The sequence below is a fragment of the Grammomys surdaster genome, unplaced genomic scaffold (genome assembly GCF_004785775.1).
Source record: "Grammomys surdaster isolate TR1022 unplaced genomic scaffold, NIH_TR_1.0 126182, whole genome shotgun sequence".
NCBI classification, from domain to species: domain Eukaryota; kingdom Metazoa; phylum Chordata; class Mammalia; order Rodentia; family Muridae; genus Grammomys; species Grammomys surdaster.
In genome coordinates this window covers 7,218,083-7,245,258 of record NW_021620988.1, presented here as the reverse complement: position 1 = coordinate 7,245,258, position 27,176 = coordinate 7,218,083, and the positions used below count along the sequence as shown (strand labels likewise).

Below are 27,176 nucleotides of genomic sequence, written 5' to 3'. Positions count from 1 at the left end.
GTGAATCACTACCTGCATCTGTGTGGTAAATACTTGGTAGTTATGTTTAAGGTCTTAATTATACATTATCTGTGGCAGGAGAAATACAAGAGTTTTAATAATTTACTGTGATACTGTCAGCTAATGACCAAAATGGTTCAAAGTTTGGCAATATTCTGAATTGGTTAGCATAGATGAGAGAATAAAGGGGATATTAAATTCTGAGAAATAGAAGCAACTTGAATATATGATGTCCAAATATTATGTATATTCAATAGATCAGTTTTACTTTCTTGAGGTTTTGAAGATTAAAGAATTATTTACACTCACCTAGCCAACCTAATCTAGGTAAATGAGAAGACAAAAATTCAATCATACAGTGAGTATTAAGAGATCCCAATGATATCAAAAGGAGAGAGTCTGAGTAAGACATGGTACTTATGTGTATTGTCCCAGCACTCAGGATCCTGAAGTAGGAAAATTCTAAGTTCATTGTCATCCTGGGAAGGGACTGAGCCCAGGGACCCCAGTGGAAGAGCTATGAGAAGGACTGAAGGAGCTGAAGGGGATTGCAACACTATAGGAATCTAGCTAGGTTCTCTGGTCAATATCAACTAACAATATCAACTAACCAAACAACCCAGAACTTCCATAGACATTTTGTTATTGCTGAGCAAACTGCATAAAACCTAAAAGGTTTTATGAGGCTTTTGTCTAAATAAAAACAATGAAAATTATCCTTCATAGCTACACCCTTATACTTTTATGCTTCAAGTACTCAGGATACTTTTAGCAAAAATGGCAGTCTGACATCAATTCTAAGTAACAGATTGTGAAATCTTAAAATTTGGAAATAAATTTTGTTCCCTTGTGTAAGACCACGTACTGCCCAAATGAAGGAATACGTGTGAAACTTTTATACATAAGCATTGATCAACAATTCATAAATATGTGTTTCATAGCGTCCACTGTGGGATATCTAAGTTTCTTTTTGTGTTATTGCCAAAGGCATTCTTGCGTCTCATTTTTACGTTTGCAGGAAGCAGTGTTTGGTTTCTGGTTTTAAAGTGTCTCATTTTGTCTTCATTTGCAGTTTGGTGGCCACGAAGGAAACAAACAGTGCACGGTCTCGAAGTGCTCCAATGTCACCTTCTGATTTCCTGGACAAACTAATGGGGAGGACATCGGGCTACGATGCAAGAATCAGGCCCAATTTCAAAGGTAGCTCTTCTGCTTACTTCCTCGGATGCAGTGCTCTTAAAGAGGATAAATTTTAAAACTGATTCTACCTGAAACCGCAACACTTGTATCCAATAGTCTTTAAAATACTGTATTAATAAAAGTTATGCCTGCAAAGGGAAAGTGCATTTTCACATTCAGAGCTAGTGTAATGTGCCCTCTGTGAACAAACAGTACTGTGTTCTCCTTAGTAGCTATTTGTTGTTTGGTTGATTATGGTCTTCTGAGACAAGGCCTTGTTACATATCCTTGACTGAATGGGTATTCTAGCCATGTAGCCCAAACCAGCCAAAACTTTAGGCAGTTCTCCTGCCTTAGTCTTAATAAGGTAGTATTACAAAAATACATCACCGTGCCTGGGTTCTAAACTACAGGAGTGTGTGTGTTGAGGGTGGTGGGAAGAGGAACCTTGAGTGCACCATCCCCAACTCTGGTTCTCAAGCCCGGGACTTTGCCTACAGTCTACAACTGTTGTCCCACTGTAGCATACCTCCAGACCCTTGTTTTTGTTGTTTATTTGCATTTTTGCTTTTAAGATACAGCCCCATGTCTAGATAGAGAGACTGGTCTTGAACTTCTGATCCCCCTGCCTCTCCTTCTGGAAGGATAGAATTACATGCTTCGGCCACAATCTTGACTCTTTCTCATCATTTTAAGTTCTCCTAGTAGGACATTGTACTGTAGAAAATTAGTTATTCAATTGTTGGAAAAGGGACTGGATATTTAAAAGTGATTTTTAAGAAAACTTTAAAATACTATTTTACCTACCAAACATTTTCCATCAGTTTCTTTTTAAAAAGTAAAAATTAGTTTAAGAATATCCCTTCTTCTATTTCATATGGTGGTAAGTAATGTATTTATATAAATGACCTATCTATAACCATACTGTCTGAAATTTAATTTTAAAATGAAAGATTAGAAAGCTGCCTGAATGCTCCAATTTATTTTATTTTGAATATTATTTACATAGTAAGGAAAACATTTTAATAATATGGAATTTAATCTACTTTCATTCTGGAAGTCAAAACAATAATGACCATGTAGATGTTTCAGCAAAAGCATTGGCTGCTCTTGCAGAGAACCAGGGTTCAATTATCAGGACCTCCATAGAAAATCACAACTATCTATAACTCCAATGATAGAGGATGCAGTGCTATTTTTACTCTGAGAGCACTACACACATGTGGTCCACACACAAATCCTCACTCACATAAGTAAAATTTAAATTAAAATATCAAACAAACATTAAAATCATTAGATTAAAACCAAAATTAAAACAATAATGAGCAAGAAGAAGCAAAGATGGCAGTAAATTTTATCATGAATTCCTGAGTGTGAATTTATCAATTGAATTGCTTGAACATGAAATGTGTTCCATGTTTTTAAATGCATTTATTTCTTTATTCACTTTGCATCCCAATAGCACCCATCCTCTTATCATTTTTACCCTTATAAATTCCTCCCCCAATTACCTTCTCCCCTTATTCCCAGAGAAGGGTCCTGTTTAAAACTAGATTTTTTTTTTAAGTTTTCAACTATATTTTTTAACATAATGGAAGGATGTGGATGTGTAGCTGTGATAATATAGAACAGTTTCCTGAGATACCATGTAGACATGGAAACAAGAAATTATGACTATTAAGATCCATCCTGCAACACTAAGAACTGATGTTGAATTCACAGTGAAACAAACACAGTTATGTCAGCAAGGCCAAATGAATCTACTCAGTATTTAGTGACTCCATATTCTGTATTTCAGAAGGATTACTTTATTTTCACTGAAAACTACAGAAAAAAATCTACTCTATTTTTAGATGTTTGTGTATACTTATGAAAACATATAAACAGCCCAAAGAGATATTTTAATAAAAATGCAGATGAATTATTAATAATATAAAAGTATCTCTGCTGCCTTTGCCAGTTCTTTAGACAATTTAATTCTGGTTTATTATTTCAGTGATTTTTTTAAAGAAATATCAAATTATTTAAAAATATGATAACTATAATTTATGTGAAGAATATAAATGGTAGATTCTTTTGTAAATAAGAAGTATTCCAAGAGCACTAGCTAATAATTGATCCAGTTACAGAAATGATTGTGTTTACTTATTTATTTACTTACTCAAGTTGAAGATGAGATTTGCTTCTCCTAGTATTATCAAAGAGGAGAGAGATTTTACTTCTTGAGGTTCATCACGGTTTCTCAAATTCTAAACATTTATAAAATTAAATATATTCTGCATTTTATTGATTAAAATAGGATAAATTATAAAAATAATTTAATTAATTCATAGATACTCTTCTTGCTTTCTCACTTTTGATATAAATATAGCTGAAATATGTGTATATATACATGTATATATACATATGCATACACACATGTGTATATAAATATGATATATATGAATATACATATACACATATATGTATATCTGTATAAATATGTTATATCTGTGTACATGTACATATGTATACATACACACACACATATATGTGTATCTTAACTAATGCTTAGGTTTCCATTAAGGAGTCTGTTACTATACAGCTCCAGCTGGGCAAGAACTGACTTATACTACATAGCCCAGACTGCTCTCAAACTCCACGTAATCCACCTGCCTCAGCTTCCTAAATGCACTACATGTAACTGAAGTTTAGGTTTTATTTTCTATGTCTCTACATACCAGAAGCAACATTAGATATTAATAAAATAAATTCATTGTTCTTTGAGTTAAATGGTCATAGTTTTTAGCTCTAATTTTTCAGAAAACCTTTGTTGTATAATTAATAGGAACTTGTTAGAACAGCTTATGAATTAGAAAATTTAAATTATGAATAGCATATAATTTCATCCTGATTTTCCATTATTGGTATTTTCTGTTAATGTAGGTAATTTATCATAAATGATGACCTAGAGCCCCTACTTTGCCCTAGAGATCTTTCTTTCTGTTGAACAATTTTCACAGGCAACAGAACTCACAACATCATGTGTTTGGTTTTTGGAGGGCTTACTTGCTTGTTTGGGGGAATAGTTTTTGAGGGTGTGTTTCTTATTTCTATTTTGTCTCTTTAAAAAACAATTGAAAAGGAAAGACTTTCCATGTTGGATCTTTGCTTGGAGTTGAATGTTAAGTGTTGAGTTGTGTCAAGTTTAATTGTTTGGATGTAAAGTGTTCCCTATAGTCACCGGTATTTGAACACACGGTCTTCAGATGGTTGGAGATGATGTAACTTTCAGATCATCCTATCTAGCTGGAGGAAGAGTTTCTTTTATTGAACAAGCTTGGCCTCAGCTCTCTGTTTCTTTGTAGACTTGTGAGGAAGGCATACTTTTTAAGTTTCTGCCACCTGGACTAAGCTGGTCCTGGCCAAAATGCCTTCCTTGTCATGACGAACTGTATCCCTAAAAGGCAAATAAATCTTCCTTCCCTTATTTACATAATTTCTATATTCTTCCACAGTAGAAATGAAAGTTCCTAATACACCAAGCTTGCCAACAGCGGGAAGGTTAATTTTGAGGAACCAATGTCAAGACAGTGTCAAAAGTTCCCTTAAGCCAACTAATACAAGGCCATGCTTGTTTCACAGAAAATGAGAAAGAAGAAAGTTTCTGTGGGTCCTTTCACTCTCCATTTTCACTTGCATTCACAAAATATGTTGCTTTATGTCATCTGTCAACCATAGCCTTTAACTTTTTATGCCATTAGACTAATTATGAACTTTTTCCATTTTCTTTGGTACATTAATTAACTCTCATTTTTACTTGGCAATATCATCTTCTCTAGACACAAGGAAAACTATTTTCAAGTCTTTTTAATTGAAGTAAAAAATTGGACCATCTGAAACTCAAAGTAATTTCAGGAGGAGTAAATAACTGAATAACAAATAAAAGTTTAATCACTATAAGAACACTATATTTAATGAAAATATTGTAGCAGCCACTCTTGGAATTTACTTCTCACTGTTACTAATCTTGATTCCTTCTGATGGCCTCTCATGACCTTTAATGATCAAATCTCAACTCTTCACCAATATCTGTTTGATATTTGTTCTTTCACTCTATCTCTAATGCTCGTTTGTTTAAGAAATAGAAATAACCTCATGAAGGCTGGATGCCCCAGGGGGTGGGAATTTTAAGGGTGGGGAGGTGGGAGTGGGGGGTGTAGATAGAGGTTACATCAACAGAGAAGAAGGAGGAGGGGCGAGGGGATTGGGGGTTCCGAGGGGGTGGTGGGGGATGGGGTAAGGGGACAACATAGGAAATGTAAATAAATCATCCAATAAAAAAAAAAGAAAAAAAAAAGAAATAGAAATAACATTATTTGTTTCTACCATGCCCTTGAGATTTCTACTTAACAATATTTCTCTATATTAATAACTTTCTTCACATATTTGCAAATCAATTAACACTTTTAGTGTCTATTTCACTACACTTACACACATACAAACACACACACACATACACACACACACACATATATATATCACTTACTATTTATATATTACATGTATATAATCTGCAAGATGTTATTTAATGAATTATTTCTATGTATTTTTTAGTGTAACATGAATATTTTAAGTGTATTAATATTCTTGGTACTTCATAAATCAGAAATTATAAATTTTATTTATAGTCATTAAGAATATTTTGCTCATTAAAAAGCAAGACATCCACCAAGTGACACATATATGCTTTTACTAAAATAAAAACAAATTTCTTGATTACATTTTTTTAATCTTCAATTATACTCTGTCTTTAAGAAGGGAAAATCTTTGGTACAGTATTCTGTTAAAAATTCCTTAGAGTCATTCTTATGAACATTTGGGTTGTTTAATTGTTTGTTCTACATTGGTCTAATGAACATTTTCTCCAATGTGATTAAAAATAACATCATCACCGAGTCTCTACACTGCACTTTGATATTCTGCCTTCATTTCATCTCTAAACTTAAAAGCCATGTTCTATGTCTTTAAAGGACATTTAAAAGAAAAATTGCTGCTGAAAACATCTGCAACTACTGTCATTTGCTTTTCAGGCCAAGGATGTCGACTGTAATGAACAATTTAGAAGCACAGTTTGCCATATGGAAGCTGTAGCAGTTATTTGCTCTGTTGCTAAACATAGGGTGTATTGGATAGATATAACAGCTTTTGCATTGGCACAGAGAGTAACAGATTGGCCTAGAACTGCTAAGCAGGTGCTGTCTGTGATAGCAAGTAGATTTACAATCTTCTCAGAGCTTCATACTCCATAAAAGTTTTCAATAGATATAGCAATGCTTAAGATAAAAAGGATGTTCCAAAATTGCTGGCTTATCTGACCTGGACCAGCCTTATGGGTAGAACACAATTTCTTTAAAACATGATGGTCTATATGCATCTCATTCTTTGAGTCTGTCTCCATGCTCACTGTCCACAGTCAGGTCCATTCTGTATTACATTCATATTATTGAAAAAATATCCTATATCCAATCCTCCAAAACTTTTAGCTACCAGTAAAATTCGGGATTTCACAACAGAGGAAGGATATCTCCTTGTTCTAGTTATTGCTAGTAGCTGTAATAAAACACCAAGAACTAAAACAACTTGGGAAGGAAAGATTTTATTGGCATACAGGCCACATTCCAGAAAAAGTGAAGCAAAGGTAGGAACATAGAAACAAGAACAGGAGCAGAAACTGAGCAGGAATGATGCCTACTGGCTTACTCAGGTTGGGATTTTACATAACAGAGGACAGCCACCCAGAAGTGACAAAATCTAGATTTGTCCTCCATTTCAGTCATTATTCAAGAAAGTGTCCCACAGGCTTACCATAGCAAGTCTGTTGGAGGCAATTGCTCAATTGGTGTTTCCTCTTTCAAGGTACCCTTAGCTTGTGTCAAGATGACAAAATTTAATCAGGATACACTTCTAGTCACACGATCAAGAATCTGTAAAGGCCCCAAAATGATCATGATATCATGTGGGACTCCATGATCTAAAACATTGACCTTTATAACCAAACTGATGTTTATTTTAATACTTCGAAATGTCATACATATCAATCTTATTTACATATGAGTATGTCTTTTGAATGAATATGTGCTGTACTTTTGAAAAATGTAGTTAGAGCTTGATATCCTTTCTTCTGCGGGAAGATTCCACAAACCAGTTAAGTTCTCAACTGAACATCAAATAGTACTATGTAATATATATATATATGTATATATATATACATATATATATGGAGAGAGAGAGAGAGAGAGAGAGAGAGAGAGAGAGAGAGAGATCTGACATAGCAGAGTATAAGGTTTAGATCTGCAATCACTTGGAGTTACTTAATCTTCAGATTAAATTTTTAAAAATTATCATTTCATTTGTTTACATCCCAGGCACTACGCCCTCTTTGCCCCCCTACAACAGTTCCTCAGCCCATTCCTTCTTTCTCTTGCCTCTAAGAGGGTGCCCTCCCAGGATTAAAATTAAAAATTAAAACTGGATCAACTGTTTATTTCTACAAAGATCTCTTTGGCCTCCTGTTGGAGACATATTACAGTGGCATGGGATAACTGGCTAGGTTTCCTTTTATCCTCGGTCTTCTGTAAAAACATGTTAGTTTCCTTGTGAAGTTCTTTGTCTTTCATATTCAAACATCTGCTCAACATAGGATGGAATTACAATACTTTATGGAAAAAAAGCTTCTATGGTTTCTCTTCCTAATGTGGTATTTAACGAAGCCCTTTTTGAACCTTAGTGGGATGATAAATATAGGCCCTGAAGCATTTATTCTCAAGAAAATTCATGAGTAGAGCTTACTAAATTATTTTCTCTGCTACTATTCATACTTTTGTGGATTTAAATCATATTTAAAAGATGGTGTTTGAAATAATTGGGGAACCCCTGTGGAAGAGTAAGGGAAGAGATTGAAGGAACTGAAGTGAATGACAACCCCATAGGAAGACCAACAGTGTTAACTAACTTGGACCCCTAGAAGCTCTCAGCGACTGAGCCACTAACCAAGAAAACATACAAGTGCTGGTCCAAGGGCCCTGGCACTTACATGTGAGAAGACTGCCTTTTCTGACCTCAGTGGGAAGGACACACATGATTCTGTATAGACTTGATGCCCTAGGTGGGGTAATACTAAGGGAGCACCTTCTCAGAGGCGAAGGGGAGAGGGGATGGGAAAGAACTCTTTGAAGATGGACTGGGAGGGAGCAACATTTGTGTTATAAATAAATAAAATAATTAATTAATTTAAAAAGGAAAGAATTAGAGAATACTTTAGCTTTTCCCTAATGCATAGTACAAATCAAAGTCTTACAACAACCAAGGTCCTTTTTGATAAATTCAAGGTAGGAAGTTCATCTCTTTTATCTCAGTATCAACAAATGAATGAAGCTGTTAGCTCTGTTACAGCTTCCTGGGCAATCTTCCCCAACATGCTTGTATCTCCATCTGCATTTTATTTTCAAGTGAACTAAAGCAATACTAGTGAATTATGATTTTCCTTTTCTAAAAAAAAAAAAAAAAAATTGAGAAAGTCTAACAAAATTAACCTGAAAAGTAAAGAATGACTCTTGAGACTTGTATACTTATAATAGATAAGAGAAAAGAGCAGTGTTTGAATGTTAGTGGACCCACGGGCTAATAGCCCAAGAGTGTGAAGTTTTTCACCCTTTGGGTACTTTCAGAATCTACAAAAAAAAGTACCTCTAACACTTAAATGTGATGTCACACTTATCTGTTCATGAAATGGAAAGAAATGGTGGAATAAATTCTGTTTTCTTTTACTACCAAAACCTTAGGGTATTCATTCACCTCAAGTTACCTAAATAAAATAGTATTTATTCATCTGAACATTCTCTTTTTAATTTTATTTTTGATATTAAAATGCAATTAAAATATTTCTCCCTTCCTTTTTCCTCTAAATTCTTCCATATATCTCTTTCTACAATTTTTCAAATTTATGTTCTCTTCATTGATTAATTGTTATTACATTTATATATGCATATAAATATACATATGTTTTAAATATAACATGTTCAATCATATAATATTACTTGTATGTATGTTTTCAGGGCTGACATTTAGCACTGGACAATGATTTATTGTGTTCTTCCTTGGGAATGACTACCTCTCCCATACCTAGCTTTATACAATTGCTTATAGTTCTTTGCATAGCATTGAGATCTGTCTACTTTGGGGATTTCACTAGTGTGTCCTTATTCAGCTCATGTTTGGCAACATGTTGGTGAGACTTTATGAGTCTAGCTTGTCATAGTACTAGGATACATAGTCTCATAACAAACTCCACTGGCTCTTGCAATCTTTCTAAATCCTCTTCTACATGATTTCTTAGCTTTAGGTAATAGAGTTTTATAGACATAGCCAATTGGACTGGGCTCCAAAAAAATCAACATTTTAATAGGTTTGAGTTTTATAACTAAGGTATTTAATGGTATAGGCATGTTTTTATATTAACCCAGAAAATAAAAGTTAAGTCTTTTCCTTATCTATCCACCCATATCCCAAACATAATATTTTTAAAATTCTATTACCCATATATATCTAGAAATTTTTATTTATGTCATATTCACTTTCTAATATTTTATAGCAATATAAATATTCAAGCATAACTTTAATTCATCTACAAATCTAAATATTGTATTACCATCACTAGCTGGCACAACTTTAGAAAGGAAAATAAGTCATTTACAAAGATCACAAATCATTCTTTTGTAATTTTCTATGCCCATACTAGAAAATGGAGAAATGACATAAAAACTTAGATGCAAAATATTATTTCTAGCTAAATTTTTGTAAGAGGAACTAACTGCATATTAAATATGAAAACAATACAAAATGTTTTTGTAGGTAAGGAAGCTTAAAAGATTTTTAGCCTCATGTAACATTTGGAAAAACTAACAAAAGACATCTTAAGTTAAAGTGAAGAAACTACTTTATAGAAAAGAAATAGGCACCATGAAAGAGCATCCTACAAACCAAGGCCGTGGGAACACTCTCCAGTGCATTGTTTGGAAATTGGAGAATCTAAACAGGTTCGCTGTTCTGCTCCAGAGAAAAATGTTCTGGATTGAGAGTCCAAGGAAAATCAAACTACTAGGGTATCACTGAGTTCCACACATACATAGGTAATTTAGGTACTTCAGATCTTGCAGTCAATTAATGACGATCACGACAAAAGCTATGTGAAATACATAATAAAATCATCAATCTCAGAAAATGGTGGTGTAAGAAGTCAATTGAGATTATAAGTATTTTATGGCTTAGTTTGTTTCCCCTAGTAGTCTTAAATGACCTACTTTTCCTTTGAGCATTGGTCTTCTGTAAGTACAGACTTGCTTCCTTATGCTATTCATGAACCTTTAAATTCAATCCTCTGGTCAACTAGAGATGATAATGCCACATTCAGAACTTATGGATAAGTTAATAATATACCTGGATATATTTATTATTTAACAATATTTATGTGGTATAATATTGTTAGAAAGTAAACATGACATCAAATGAAAATTTAACTCTGTATACGCAATAGGATATTAAAAATACTTTTGTCTTTGGGATATGGACAGATATATCAAGAAAAGATTCAATCTTTCTGTGTGAGCATCAGAATGTACACCTGCATCATTAAGTATCCTATTTAGATAACTTTGGGGTGAAGAATCTCTCTATTTCTGTCATTATGTTGGTGTGGGAGGGGGTGTGTATGGGAGTATGCAGGTGTGCATTCCATGTGCCCAAACATTATCAGCAAAAGAAGATGCTATCATATTGCCTTGAGATAAGGTCTTTTACTGGACAGAAAATTTACTGTTTAGACTAGGGTAACCAGAATGTTCCTAAAACCAACTTATCTCCAGTGGTTACAGACACATACATGCATGCTTAGATAATTTTCCATGAATTTATTTATTTATTCACTTTACACCTCATTTCCAGCCCCCTCCTCCCAGCCCCCTCATCATGAGCCCATCCTCCCATCCCGTCCTCTTCATCTCTTAGATGCGGTGGTGCAGGTCCCCCCTCCTGGATACCAATCCATTTTGGCACATTAATTCACTGCAGGACTAGAAACATTCTCTCTCACTGAGGCCAGAGAGACAGTCTAGTTAGGGGGACGAAATCAATATTCAGGAAACAGAGTCAGAAACAGCTTCCACCTCAATTGTTGGGAGACCTACATGAAGGCCAAGCTGCACATCTGCTATATATGTACGTACCCCTAAGTCTAAACTGTGTATGCTCTTTGGTTGGTGATTCAGTCTCAGGGAGCTCTGAAGGGTCCAGGTTAGTTGACTCTGTCTTCATGTGGATTCTTTGTCCTCTCTGGTTCCCTCAATCCTTCTCCAAACTTTTCCATAAGACTTCCTATTTCATTTGATATTCTTGTTATCTTAATGTTTCAAATGGTGGAATATTGTCCACTCCTGGATTATTTTGGAACAAATAATATCCTATGCCTGACAAGAAGTACTTAAGAGTTAACTGATTCCAACACTTTGAGCCTCTGTGAATGTGCTGTATGCAAGCCTTAGATATTTAGTGAAGTGAATAAATGGACCAAATAAAATTCCCTAAAGTTATGATGAATAAAGAATCAAGCATTTAGAAGGAGATTGAGGAATGGTTGAGTGGGGATTCTCCCCTTTCAATAAATCACTGGCAGAAGATTGTCAAAATTAGATTTCAGAATCCTAAAAGTAAACCACAAGTATGAAAAAGTCCGGGAGGTATTTATTGAAGAAGAGATGATGGAATTCTTTAGCATCAAAAGGCATTTGAATTCAGTTTCAATCCCAGCTGTACAGTAACCTGAAATGCAGCATCATTCCAGTAGCCTCGAAGAGAACAGACAAGACTGGAACTCTTTATACAGCGCTTCCAGAGAGAACTGTCCCTGGGTGGCCTGTTTAGAAGCTTCAAAACAAAAGTTACTCGATAATTGGCTTGCCTAAGAACACATTTGGGTACAGTCCTAATTTCCTGGACATTTGTTGAAAACAATCAGAAACTGATTTTGCCATCTATTGTTCCAAACTTCAAGTTAGTCTGTACAATATAGTAAACAGATCTGAGCTTTGAAAAGCTCTCTTGTGTTATGAGAACTCTGGAGGTTATGTAGGAGTGAGTGGAGGGTTATGAGCATATCCAACATAGAGTAAAACAGAGCCAGCTCTGGCTGAGTGTGTGCCCTGCAGTAATAAGAAGAGAAAGCTAAGGGAGAGAGTCCTATCCTCCAAAACATAGAAACTCCTTGACTTAGTAGATAATTAGAGGCTCAAGAAACTTAGGACACTGCTGTCCAACCATTCTGACATGAAAGCTCACAGAATAGATTGCAATAACTTGGAATCACTGTAACTTACTGACTAAAATTAAAAATAAATAATAGTAAAAATAAATAAAAATGAAAAGTGTGGATGGAAGGTAACTGTGTATATGGGGCTGGAGGACTACCACCATACATTGTCTAGCTACATGACACCATAGTTATTTGATATTTCTAATATTCAACAATATTTTAGGAGACATGCAAAGACAGAAAAGCATCATCCCAGGGAAAGAAACAGTAGAATGTCTCTGAAGTAGCTCATAGACTATATTTACTAGATAGTCACAAAACTGCTACAAATTCAAGATTAAAGTAAGTAGACTCCATCTTTTCCTTTCATTCTTGCATTGCAGACCCTGAGATCAACCAGAATTAGTTCAATTTGGTCTTTGTGGTGTATGAAAAGAGACTTTTACACCCATTCAGTCACATACATTTTCTATATTCATTAGAATAAATTTTTACATACTAGCCAATGTCATTATTCAAAAGACATAACAAACTTGAAACTGTATATCCAGACTTCCAGAGTAACTGCCTTTATCATTGCATGTCTATGAACAAATAAAGAATACCTCAATGAAAATTACAGGATTACTTGTAAATATTTTATGTGAGCATCTATCAGCCTTTATGACATTCTTCTTTTTTTCAGGTCCTCCAGTTAATGTCACGTGCAACATATTCATAAACAGCTTTGGCTCCATCGCAGAGACAACTATGGTAAGCCTGTCCACTCTGCAACAAGTTTCAAACTGGATTAATTTGCAATTACATTATTGAGAATTTTCAATTTAATTTGATAGAAAGAAATTTTAATAAATTAAATTAGTAGAAAGGCTAAATTGCCATCAATTGTAGATAATATCTATCTAGAAATGTCTAATTAGAAAATTAAAAAAAAAACCTTAAACATAAGATTGGACTTTCTTGATTCAACCCAATGCAATTAAATTCCTAGTTAAAATTAAAACTCTACCAGATTATTTATTTCCAGTGCTCATTAATAGCCACAGTATGCATATACAAAAATATCTTGATATTTAATTTTTCTGCATGCTTATAGTCTATTTATACCAACATTAATGTATCTTACAAAATTCATTTCTCAAGTGAATAAAGCACTTTCCCAAATAATAATAAAGATTTATAGTAGACACTGCTCCTAGAGATATAGGCTTCTAATCCCAGATACTCAAGAGTCTGTGGCAAGAAGATTATAGGTTCAAATGCTGGGTGGACTTCAGAGAGAATTGAAGGCTAGCCTAAGAAATTTAATGAGACTCTACCAAAATGAAAAAAAATAAGTAAAAGACAAAACAGAGCACTGGTGAGATGCTGTTTTATGTCAGTGCTAACCCTGGCCCTGAAGACTTAAGCTCAGACTTCAGTACCCAAATCAAAACCAACTCAAAACTAAAATAACCTACAAAAATAATAATTATTGTGCAGCTTCATCTAACATTGCTATCTAAGAGAACCATAGAAAATTGTTAATAAAACCCTAGAAAAGAAGTCTGATCATAATAGGTCAGCTTTGTTTTGGATTATTCGATATTAATATAAAGTATTGTGTTTTATTTTCTTGTTTGAACTATAACGTTAACTGAGGAGTTTAGCTGATATAAAAAGGCAAAAGTATGTCATTGAACTACAGAGCAACTGGAAAATTATCAAGCTGACAACATTTAAAATAAGTTTTATGATTCTTTCATTACCTAGTTATACTGCATTCTTAAACTTAACAAGAATAAATTTGCATTAATATCCCAAGTAGACTTAAATATCATATAAAAACTTGAAAATTAATATTTTCACATCTATTATCAGAAAATTCTAATCCTTTACACATTTCAGACTCACATCATAATGAAATTTCTTATGAAATATATCTGACTAATAATTAGTAATTGATAATCTGTGAATTAATTTCTCTGTCAGTTGTTTTATACCTAACAGAAATGAATTCATCTCCACAGAATAAAAGCACTTTAGTTACCATTTCCCTCAAACAGGTGCAATATTTACCATTAAACAAAATCTCCACGGTCCCCCCCAAATGCAATGTAGTTACAAGAAAAGCATTATTGAAAAATAATAACTTTAATATCAAACTTTAATGCATGATAAAAAATGTAGTCATCTTTAACAGAATAAAAATGTGTATTAATGTAACAGAAAATAATATGGCTTCTTATATAAGCACAGTGTGATTCTGTCAAAAGTCTATCTTTAAAGTAACTGCAGTTGTTCCAGACTAGCATATTCTAGACTCTCACTGGATATCTTAGCTCTAACTCAATTCCTGCATGTGTATATGCTTTGTCTAAATAATCAAATGAAAACTACAATTAGCTTTTTTCTGTGTACTTCTTGAGTTATATTTATATTCTCTGGCAACCCTCTAGTTCTCATTTATTCTATACATGGATTGCAATCCTAAAATCCTGAAAATACATTTCATTCTTATTTCTCCTTTGCAAGATTGCTTCTAGAAAATGCCTCTCACAATAGTTGGAGAATTTAGTGAAGTACGGTCACAGGAAGTGAATAAAATAGAGGAACTCTTACTGACAGATTCCTAGAGATTTCCTTTCCTTATGAAGTGATTCTTTATAGCTACAATATGACTGTGCTCACCAAGTTTGTTAGTATTCTGCATACTGTTTCTAAATTATAGAGAACATAGAGATGTGGCAACTATGGCTCAGTTTTATGTCCTTCTTACAGGAATCCTTTCCATTCCCATATATCCTTTAGTAAATGTTCTGCCCCTCAGTTTTTGACATTCATGAGCAAGCATAAGTAGATATTAGTAAAGAAAATTTAGTGTTCATTAAGTATTTTAGATTAATGTCTTTCTTTTTTCTTCTATATTATTAAATATGAGATGCCATTGTTTCCATTCAAATGCTGATTAGATGTTTTAGAAGTTTCATAGTATCAGCTACTATAGCTGAAATATGGTACTCTTCTCTAAAAGAATAGAGAAAAGTGGAATTTGCTCATATATTTGATCAGAAGCATAATAAATTATTTTGTTTCCAGTTAATTAATATGTTATATTTTATTCACAATGTTGATCCTCATTCCTCTGCAACTTAAGTCTATTCTACTGTTTAGTGGCTGTATTTGTCAAACAAATTTTCTGCTATTAATATGTTAAAATATTTTAAAATTAATTTTATCCTAATAATATGTTAATATTTTATTTTATTTTATTTACTTACTTTATTACTTCTGTGTGTGTATTTGCCCACCCACATGCACACATACTCACACCAGAGCACACATGGACTGGAAAGAGAACAACTTGTGGTTGTAGAGCTTTTTTCTCTACCATGTGACTTGTTAGGAGTAAATTTTGGTTTTCAGAGTTGGTAGCAAGTGCTTTTACCCACCAAATCATCTTTCCATCCTCATATTTTTAAATACATTCACATTATTCCAAATATGTTTTATATATAATCTGCTTATAAAATTAAAATTATCCACTCAAATGAATGTAATTCCAGATTGCTTCAAATTATTCCAAATCTTTGTATCTAAGAATTCATATGAAAATATTATTAAGTCATTATCCTATATATGTACATATTTGCTTAGAAACCATATGAAATATGTTCATTGTTCCTACAACCCAAATATTTGGTCTCCCTCTGCTGGATGGAACTTATCAACTATTGCCTCTTCCTACTTCAATAGATAGTATTGTTCTCATCTGAAGTTAGCATTACTCTTTCACTACAAGATGTTTTATTTTTAAAGCTTTTAAAAATATATTTACATTCTCTTCTTAGATCAAGGTGTATTATTATATAATATTTGTGTGTTGAGGGAGGGTGGGGTATGCAAACCACATCTATTCTGTACTTTGGCCCCATGATGAAAAGTTCTTACGGTTCTTTTATAAAGCCAAGCCCAAGATTGCTATGACAATGATATATATTCTTGCAATCATTAGCTGAGCAATAAATAAGACTTAAATCCTAAGATGAAACACTTCTATAATGAGCTTTAAGTTTAACTCATAGATGGGTAAATAGTTGTTTCGATATGTATCTATAGCTGTATAACAAATGGATATATTGCCCTAACTATCTAGCCAAGAAAACAGTTGACATCCATCTTTTGACACATGTGTTAAAGAACTAGAAGTTTCTGTTGTGCGGTTAAAAATCAGTATTCACCCTTTAAAACTTATCTTTTTGTCAACACTAACAAATAAATGTATTTTATAAAGTAAAAAGAAAAACTCAGGTTCTGTTTTAATAGCTACTCTCATGCATTTCTATGCATACATGTATAACAAGAATTTGAAGAAAATTATGAAGTCATTGTATTGTCAGAGAACTCTCAAATGGTTAAGTGTATTTTTTTTATACAAAGGCTAGTTTCAATATTTCTTCCTGCAATGAGTATGTACTTGTGGGTATTATTTTAGATCATCTAGCAATCAGATTATTCAGGTTTTTGAAGGAAACATGACAAAAATTTAATTACACGTACGCTAATAGGATCTTTAAACTATTGATTCTTTTAAAATATTTTCATCAAATAATTTTAGACATATCAAAATTCATAGATAATATGATAAGAACTAATATGCTCATCACTGTACTATAAAATTGAATAATACAGACCAATTATATTTATTTACTTCAGTCTAAAGAGTGGTTTCTTTAAATACTTAAAAGAAACATTCGATGTCAGTTGAAATCAGTTTCCTGGTATTTGTATGAAAATATAAACCAAATGACTATACTGAAAAACTATTCACAAATTTTACTTTCTTTGCTCACATTTATATTTTGGAGATTACCAAAACTTACATCCAAATTATGTTATTTATGTTATTTAATTCCCTCTCTCTCTCTCTCTCTCTCTCTCTCTCTCTCTCTCTCTCTCTCTCTCTCTCTCTCTGAGGTATTTTAATATTTAGTGATAATATATGTGGCAAAATATACATACATATTTATACATGTGTTTCCAAAATAACTATCCTGTACTACTGTTAAAGTGCCCATGATTTTGAAACAGAGCAAGTTAGATATACAGGAGGGTTTGGAGGGAGGAAAGGGAAGGGAAGAATCATATGCTTACCTTGCTAAATTCATAGAATTTGGAGACAATATTAACCCAATTGTCATCAGAGAGACTTCATTCAGCAATGGATGGAAACAAGGGTAGAGATACATAGCCGAAGATAGGAAGGATTGTAGAAACCAGAGTGGTCAAGGACACCACAAGAAAAACCACAGGATCAACTAACCTAGGCTCATAGGGGCTCAGAGAGAATGAACAATCAAGGAGCCTGCATGGTTCTGACCTTTGCCCTCTGCAGATATGTTGCGGTTTTATAGCTTGGTCTACTTAAGGAAGTCCTATGCGGATGCTGGCAGTCAACCATTGAACAGAGCACGGGGACCTCAATGGAGGACTTGGGATAGAGGAGCAGAAGGGGTTTTTAATCCCATAGGAAGAAAAACAATATCAACCAATCAGACCCTCCAAATGCTCCCAGGGACTAAACTATCAACCAACGAGTACACATGTCTCCAGATGCATATATGACAGAGAATGGCCTTGATGGTATCCATAGGAAGAGAGGCCATTGGTCCTGTGAAGGCTTGATGCCGGAGTGCAGAAAAAAGTCAGGGAGGTGAGATGTAGGTGGAGTGAGTAGGTGGGGGAACACCCTCATAGAAATAGGGAAGGGAGATCACATAGGGGGTGTAAAGACCGGAAACCAGGAAAGGAGATAACATTTGAAATGGAAATAAATATAATATCCAATAAAAAAATTATTAAGACAACTAAAAAGAAAAAGAGCAGGTGCTGTCTCTGACTCTTTTGCCTGCTTTTGGGACCCATATTTCTTTTTTCATACTGGGTTGTCTCTTCCAGCCTTAATATAAGTAGAAGTGCTTAATATCACTGCAACTTAATATGTCATGTTTGAATGGTATCTCTGGGAGGCCTTCCCTTTTCTGAAGAGAAAAGGAGAAGTAGGTAAGGACTTGGAGAAGAGGAGGGAAGGGAAACTGTGGTCAGGATAATAATAATAAATAATAATAATAATGTATAATCTCAATAATAATGTTTTTATTTTTTATTAAATTATTTCATTTATTTACATTCCAAAAGTTGCCCCCTTCCTGGACCCCTTCCCTGAATTCTTCACCCTAGTGCCCCTCCCACAGCCTCTGAGAAAGTGCTCCCCAACTCCCCCACCCTTCCCTACCAGCATCCCTTATCCCTGAGGCATCAATATTCCACAGGATTCAGTCCATTGTCTCTCAGGGACACCAGCCAAGGCACATATACCTGGGACCATGGACCAGGCAATGTATGCTCCTTGGTTTTTGGCTTAATCACTGGGAGCTCTTAGGGGTCGGGGTTAGTTGATATTACTGTTCTTCTTATGCGTTTGCCAACCCCTCAGCTCCTTCAGTCCTTCCCCTAATTCTTCGATAGGAGTCCCTGAGCCAATCCAATGGATGGCTGTAAATATGTGCACTTGTCTCAGTCGGCTGCTGGTAGAACCTCTCAGAGGACAGCTGTGCCAGGGTGGTCTTGTCTGCAAGTACAATATGGTGTCAGTAATAGTGTCAGGGTGCGGTGTGTGCTCATTTGATGGATTCAAGTTGGGCTGGTCACTATGTGGCCTTTCTTTCAGTCTCTGCTCAATTTTTGTCCCTGCATTTCCTTTAGACAGGAACAATTCTGGGTCAAAATTTTTGAAGATGGGTGGGTAGTTGCTGCCTCAAGTGGGGGCCATGTCGTTCTACTAGAGGTGGTCTCTTCAGGTTGCATCTCCCCACTGTTGGGCATTTTTGGCTAAGGTCATTCCCGTTGAGTTCTAAAAGCCTCTCACATCTCAGGTCTCTGGGACTTTCTACCGTTTCCTCTGCCCCTCACCTCATACCGACCCATATTTCAATTCAGTCTCCTGGCCCCCTGCGCTTTTCCCCTGTATCCCCTCATACCTGATCCTGCCCCCCGTTTTTATCCTCTCCCTCCTCGCTCCCACCCAAGTTCCTTCCTCCCTCTGTCTCCCATGATTATTTTGTTCATAAAATTATTGTATGGCTTCCTGCTCTTCAACATGAAATTTTCATTCTATTTTGTGCACAAGACTATTTGCCTGCATGTATATATGTGCACCATATATACATGGGGCTGGTGGAGGTCAAAAGAATGCATTAAATTACCTGAAACTGGAGTTATGATGGTTGTGAGCCAACATGTGGGCTCTGCGATCTGAACCAGGGTCCTCTGCATGAGCATTAGTTGCTGTTAACTACTGAGCCACTGCTCTGGGTCCTTTGATGAATATCGTCATTCAAAATAGAACATAACATCTAATGAATTCATATACATAGTTAATATCAAATTACTTTCATGTCTCTTTTATTTTTTCTGTTTTCCGATTTTATTATTTTATAAATAATTATTTTTTTATTTTAGAAATTAAAATATAATTACATCTGTCTCCCTTCCCTTTCCTCCTTCCACCATGTATCCATGTACCTCACTCTTTTATAAATCCATGGCCTCATTTTTTAACTACTATTGTATCTATTTCCCTAAATATACAAATAGGACTAACTCAGTATGTATAATTTTCCTTGTATGTATACACATTAGACAACCAATTGGTGGCCTCTTTTCCAGGAACTATTCCTTAGTTGACTTACTTCTTTATCTGCCATGAGATTTCCCATTTCGTGTTAGCGTCTATTGGTGGCATCCTTGTTAACGTCTCGTTGAGGTAGCTATGTTGTGGAGATTTTATGAATATTGCTTCTCTGACATTTCTAGGGAATTCAGTTTCACAGTAATTTCATCTTCTTCTGAGTCTTGCATTTCCCTTACACAAATACTTCATTTCTTAAAAATATACATTAAAAATACATTTTAATTACTCATTTATAACTAATACAGTAGAATGACTATTTTCAGCTGGATATAATGTCTCAATTTTAGCAAAAAGCACACAAAAATACTTGTAGAAATTTAGCCTGGTGTCAGATAAACTTTGTCTCCAATAGGCTGAAAGTTTCCTCAATTTCTTCCTATAGTTTGAATATCTAGGGACAATTGCATGTTAAATTCTATATTTTGATATATCATGATTTATGTATTTTTTATATATTACTCATTCAACTAAAATAGAATTTATTTTCACAGTCTTAAAAGAGTAATTACTTAGTATACTTTTTGAATAAAGCTAAATACACTGATACAAATAAACAATAAAAATTAAGTATTCAATTCATGAACACAATGATTTAGTTTGTTATTTATAATTTCTCAGTTATTTTCCTTTTTCAGTTACTCTCAAAAATGTTTTTAGTTTGCTATGTAGATTACATTTATTCTTAAATATTTATATATTTATTAAAGATCTTTTATAAGCCCTTTTCATTTTAGAGTAATTAATAACTCGGGAATATTTGTAAAAATTACTTGTGTGTGTATGTTCATGTGTAGTAAAGCTATACTAAGAACTAATCTCATTCTACACAGAATTGTTATCATTAAGAAAATATAAAACACTAAATTCTAGTGAGGCTGTGAGGAATCTGAACTTCTGATATCCAGTTGTAGGGAATGTAAACTAATCCAGGTACTGAAGAAATCAGTAGAAACACTTTATCATCAAGTTCTGTGTATTTACCAGAAGGATTCCAGGTCAACATGTCACACATATAACAATCAATGTTCATTGCAGCACTATACACAAACACCAAGTTACAGAATGACCTGAGAGATCCATCTACAGATGTACAGTAAAAATATATCTATAAGGAGCATAACTAATCTATAAAGAAAAACTGAAATTATCTCCTTTGAAAATAGACATACTTGAGATTATTGTATCAAGGGTAATAAACTGTACTCAGAAAGACTAGTAATATATATAATCTGTTTTTGAAGATATTTTATTTTTATAAATATCACATTTTACACATGCAAACAATCACATATATGAGAAATTACCCAAAGGAATTAGGTGAATTAACATAAATTGTTGGAAGAAAGGAGGATTAATGTAGTAGAAGTCTCTTGACATACTTGTATGAAGATATCCTTAAAAACCATGACTATGTAAAGTGTCTGTGGAATTAATATTTTATAAATCAACAAATTTCCATTAAAAGCACATTAAATGTTACTTCACATAAACTATTTTTATCAGATACAAGACTTTTTGTTTGTTAAGTTTTTCTCAAAATTATTTTATTGTGCATTTATGTATGTGCATGTGTGAGTACATGCAGGTTTGTGTGTCTATCTCTATGTATGCATGTGTCTGAATACCATTACACTTATGTGAAGGTCAGGGAACCACTCACTACAGTAGGTTTCTCTTTCACCCAGTGCAACTAGAGATCAAAGTGAGTTCTTGATGTTTGACAACCCCCTTTACCTGCCATTGCCCTAAGCCTGCTTGGTAAGATGCTGATGCCAAGAAGAGCATACTGACAGGAGCCTGATATAGTTGTCTCCTGAGAGGCTCTGCCAGAGCCTAACCAATACAGAAGCAGATGCAGGCAGCCCAACATCGGACTGAGTTCCACCCCAATGGAGAAGTTAAGGCAAAAACTAAAGGAGCTGAAGGGGGTTTGAACCTCATAGGAAGAACAACAATATCAACCATCCAGACCCCCCAGGAGCTCCCAAGGACTAAACCACCAACCAAAGAGTACACAGGGGGAGACCAATGGCTCCAGCTGGATATGTAGCAGAGGATGGCCTTATCTGGTATCACTGGGAGGTGAGCACCTTGGTCCTGCAGAGGCTCGATAACCCAGAATAGAGGAATGCTAGTGCGCTGAGGCAAGAGTGGGTGGACAGGTAGGGAAGCACCCTCAATAGAGGGAGGGGAAGGAGGAGACAATAGGGGGCTTATGAAGAAGAAACTGGAAAAGGCATAACATTTGAAATGTAAATAAGTTAAAAAACCAATAAAAAAGGGGGAAAAGGTATTTTTGATTGTCGTTATTTTGTTTTGGTTGTAAATGACACTGTATTTTATCCAGTGACATCCAGGATTGAGTAAAATGATTGGGTGACTTCTCCTTTATTTTGGCAAGATTATAGAATGCATAGTTTGATTTCCAAAGAGCAACTCAATTGTATTCTGGTCATAACCCTCAGTTTATGATAATGTACTACATTTTCTCACATACTTAGAAAATTTTATTCAATGCCAATATGACACTTTTCCAAAATAGTTCGAAATGTTTGTTCTTTGATATTATTTTAGGATACTTACTGTAAATCTTATTTCTCCCATATTATTTATTATAAGCTGTCTCAACAGTTTTACTTGCCCAAAGGCGTTTAACAATGAGTTCCATTTCTTGACCACATGTAGGCCTGTTTTGACTTCTCTATTGCCCAGCTTAGCCATAGCTTTCTTTGTCAAGGAATACTCCCACTCATAAAATCTTTGTAAATGTCTTCTCTATATTTCTCTTGTAGGTGCCTTGGTGTTTGGGGTCTTTCTCACAATTAGTTTAAATAAGCTTTGTTTTTTGATGGTTATGTTGGAAATTTTTGCTGCTGTCTGAACTTATTAATACTTATCATTTTATCACTTTATATCTTTATTCTTATTGTGAAAAGATATTTATATCATATCATGTCAGGTCCTTGTAGAGATCAGAGAGGGTATCAGATACCTTAGAACAAGAGTTTTAGTTGGCTATGGGCCACTGTATGGGTTCTGAGAATTTAACCTGGCTCCTCTACAAGCTCAGCCTGTGCTCTTAACCACTGAGCCATCCCTCTAGCCTCCAATATCCATCTTTGAAGAAGAATCTTGCCAAGTTTTGTGTCATTGTTTCAGAAAACTTACTGTACTGTATCCTCCACATATGAAATTTTCAATGATATTATCTCTTCAGATTCTTGTGTTTTCATCCCCTTAATTCCTGCATTTAAGAATTGGCATCGACAAATATATTTCTGAAAATTTGTAATTGTTTTTATCTAATTTACTTGGGTTTCTTGGCCTCTTTGCTTCAAGTGCAAAGTTATGAAATGGACTTCAATGGAATCACAATGTTCTCAATTTTGGTTTCAAACTTTTCTTTTTCTTTTTAATATTCTGCTTAAATGTTTTCTTAAAATTTTGTAACCACAGGATCTGTAAAGCGATGGTTCTCTCTGAGACATGTTTTGCTGTCTCATTATAAACTCTTATAGTATTCATTATGAATTATCTTCTAACTTCATGCTGTTGCATATTTGCAGGTAATTTTCCCATTCTGGCTGACAGAGCATATTTCCCTGCAAAGATGGCTTGCTATAATATAATTGACACAGGTGAAGAGAGGATACTTTATTCTTGTCATTTCATGTGTTCCTACAGTTTTGAGTCCCAGTCCCAGTCCCAGTCTTAAATCAGTGCTTTGGCCCCTGAAATATTTGTTAGATGTTTCATTGTACATAAGATGAAGTCAGGCTAATAATTTCTAAATGTACTCATCCTTTTCTGATTTACCTTCCCATAGAGTTCATTACTTCCTCAAGAGGAATTTGGATTTCATGCAATCTTGATGCAAAGATAATTTCATAGTTGTCTATGAAGAAATAAATACATCCAGAAATTAGAGACTCTACAGTATTTACAGTGATATACGTGGAGGAGCTATAGTAGTCTCACATACAGCAAACGTGACTCTGGCAGGCCTTGCTCAAACTACTAGATAGATACATTCCTAAAGCTAACCATCAAGGTCTATTCCCTTTTTAACCACTTTCTCATTCTGAGGCTGACTACCAAGGACCAGGTATTGAAATATTGAAGTCTAGCCATCAAAGATTCTACTTCCTCTGCCTCAATTCATATGCTCACTTAAAACAATTCATCTCTACCTAACATGTGATTTCCCCTCTTTCCCTTTATAAACTACCATTTGCCTATGGGCCATGCCTGTCTCCTCTATCTGGAGGCAGTTCTTTACCCACTTCATGCCCTTCAAGACAAATATCCCTGTCCCTTCTTCCCTTCCCCTTCTCCTTTTTCCTCTATCTCCTGATTTTGTCACTTATTCCCAGATTTTTGTCCCTCTGGGGCCAATAAATTTTTTTTTTTGCTGATAACTTGGTCTTGGGGTATCTTGTGAGGGATATTTGTCCCTTCGACAGGAACAGTTTTTAAATCTAAAATATTAAAGAGCAATTACTTATTAAAATCACTGTAATATATTTCTCATAACAATTGGAAGGGAATGTGTACAATTTAAGAGAAGTCTCTTGCTTTGTCCTTTTGTAACATTTGCAAGAAATAACAGCTTGGTCCTTTGAGTCTGTTGCCAATGAGATAAGTTCCTATAAAGACATTTTTACCTTTTATGAGTACTATAATAGCATTCAGAGAGCAATCCTATGTTACATTTAGGTTCAATAACTCATTTCACTTCTTTCAGGAATAGCCTAAAAACATATGGATTGACTTTTAATATTAACATTGGATCTGTTAACATCTTGACCTCACTGCATTACTTTTATAATAGTAAAGCAACCCCAAAGTATAGTAATATCTTTGGTCTGGAATACTTTTAATTCCATGCATGAGTAACCAGTAACAGGCAGCATGCATGTGCTCTGAACTCTCATTTCTAAGCATCAACCAGAAATGGGCTCATTTATGGGAATAGTTGCAGAAAATAGGTGTGTGGAATTATTACACACCTTAGTGACCTCCATCAAGTCTCTGAATAAATCTCACTTGGATATATTCGTCCACAAGACAGGCCTTAACCATCATCTCTCAAAAAGGGACCCTGGAGATCTTACTTTAGTGTTAAATTTCCTGCGAAAAATATTACAAAATACATGATTGCTTAGTGGCAGTTTGGTATTGTTAAACAAACAAATTGTTTTAAAGCTTTTTTTTTTAAATTTCAGGGGTAAACAGAAATGCACCACAGACAAAAGATGCTGATGGCTCAGAGAGAAAAATGTGTTGAGAGGGAAGCAGTTGGAGCCCCTCATCTCTTTGACTGCTCTCCTTTAGAGTACTGCTTGTCTAGCTAGAGCTTCATTATGATCTATGGATTAAAATGTTAATTTCCTAGTATTAGATATTTAAAAGGTTTTGGATGAATTCTTTTATGTTAAATGTAAAGGCAAAAGTATAGGCCACTCAATTTAATTCACTTCTCTCTACTCTTGAATTTGCAATTAAGATCTTTGCAGTTCTCTTTAGAAGCATGCTTGGTATATAACTATTAGCCAGTAGATCAGTCAAACACCTTTTGTTGCCCATCAAATGACAGGCTCTCGTCATGAACAGTTCATGGGAATCATCTCAAACTCTTTACTTAGAGAAGGTAATATGCATGTTTTTTTATGTTTTCAAGTCTCCTTGAAAAGAGTTAAAAGAAACTGGTTTTGTTTTTTTGAGTTTTTTGTAGTTGTTTTGTGGCATAAAAAAATACACTGCAAAATATCATTTGACTCTCCAAATAATAAATAGGAACTAAGGTTGGAGATTATGTTCTCTAAAATGATTGGCAGCAATCAAAATGTGTTACTTTTATGTCAATTAGTGGTAAGTATGTAGCAAGCAGTTTCCATGGATCCTTAGGTACTGAGTCTAGCTCATGCAGAAATCAACACTAACCGTGAAGCACTGTTGAACCACCCTGCTGCCACTTTTCGATGGCTGAGAATTAACAGTACAAGTCTGTTTACAAAAATATCAGTTGGCCTGACTTTGTAGCAAAAGGGTTCAAAACAAGCCAGGGAGACAAAAACATGGCTCTGTACCCCTATACATTGTAAAATGCAGTATATATAGGAAGGAGGTAAATAGTATGTGTACTCAAAATACTAATAGAAAATGGGACGTTTGTACTGGACAGGATCTCCCTTTCCTTCTCCCTCTCTCTACCTCTCTGAACAAAAACCTGGAGATTAGGTTTACATTCAATGAAAGAAAACAAAAACAAAACAAAAAACAACAAAACAAACAGAAAACACCACCAACAACAAAACAACAACAATAAAAAAAAACTTGAAAAAACAAAAGCAGTTTCTTTTAACTCTTTTCAAGGAGACTTGAAAACATAACCCTTTTACTCTGTGGAGAAAACACAAAATGAGTTGAGTAGCACATTAGTGTTGTAATCTGGAGAATCCTTTTATAAATTAGATTTTACTTGTGGAATATTGCCAACCATCCAGAGAGTAGCTAAATCATAAGACAGATAATACTGTCACAAAGCAATATTAAAGGACTCAATCAACAAAAAAATGAGCTTCTTAACATCTATCTATCAATATTAAATAGATACATCAAATATTTGCAAATAAATCATGGGCAACCTTCACTTGTGACCTCATTTATTTTATCAGTTGAGTTGAATGTAAAATTATTTTTATCTCTGAGACAGGAAATACACCTGGAAATATGCCACTCTCTTCTCTCCCCAGATCTATGAACGAGAAAATATCCTTCCTTTCCTTTCTTTTCACAATATTGCTCTGTTTCTATTTCTCTGTCTCAGTCTCTGTCTTTGTCTCTCTCCCTTCTCTCTCTCTCTCTCTCTCTCTCTCTGTCTCTGTCTCTCTCTCTCTCTCTCTCTCTCTCTCTCTCTCT

General features: G+C 34.5%; 1 protein-coding gene across 2 annotated transcripts in view; it reads left to right on the top strand.

The window, feature by feature from the left end:
- Positions 1 to 27,176, top strand: part of Glra3 (glycine receptor alpha 3) — a 152,299-nt gene that overhangs the window by 33,023 nt on the left and 92,100 nt on the right. For both annotated transcript variants that reach the window (XM_028757752.1, XM_028757753.1), the window contains exons 2-3: positions 1,073 to 1,200; positions 13,209 to 13,276. In XM_028757752.1, the coding sequence (XP_028613585.1) occupies positions 1,073 to 1,200; positions 13,209 to 13,276 (196 nt within the window). The remainder of the gene's footprint in view (positions 1 to 1,072; positions 1,201 to 13,208; positions 13,277 to 27,176) is intronic.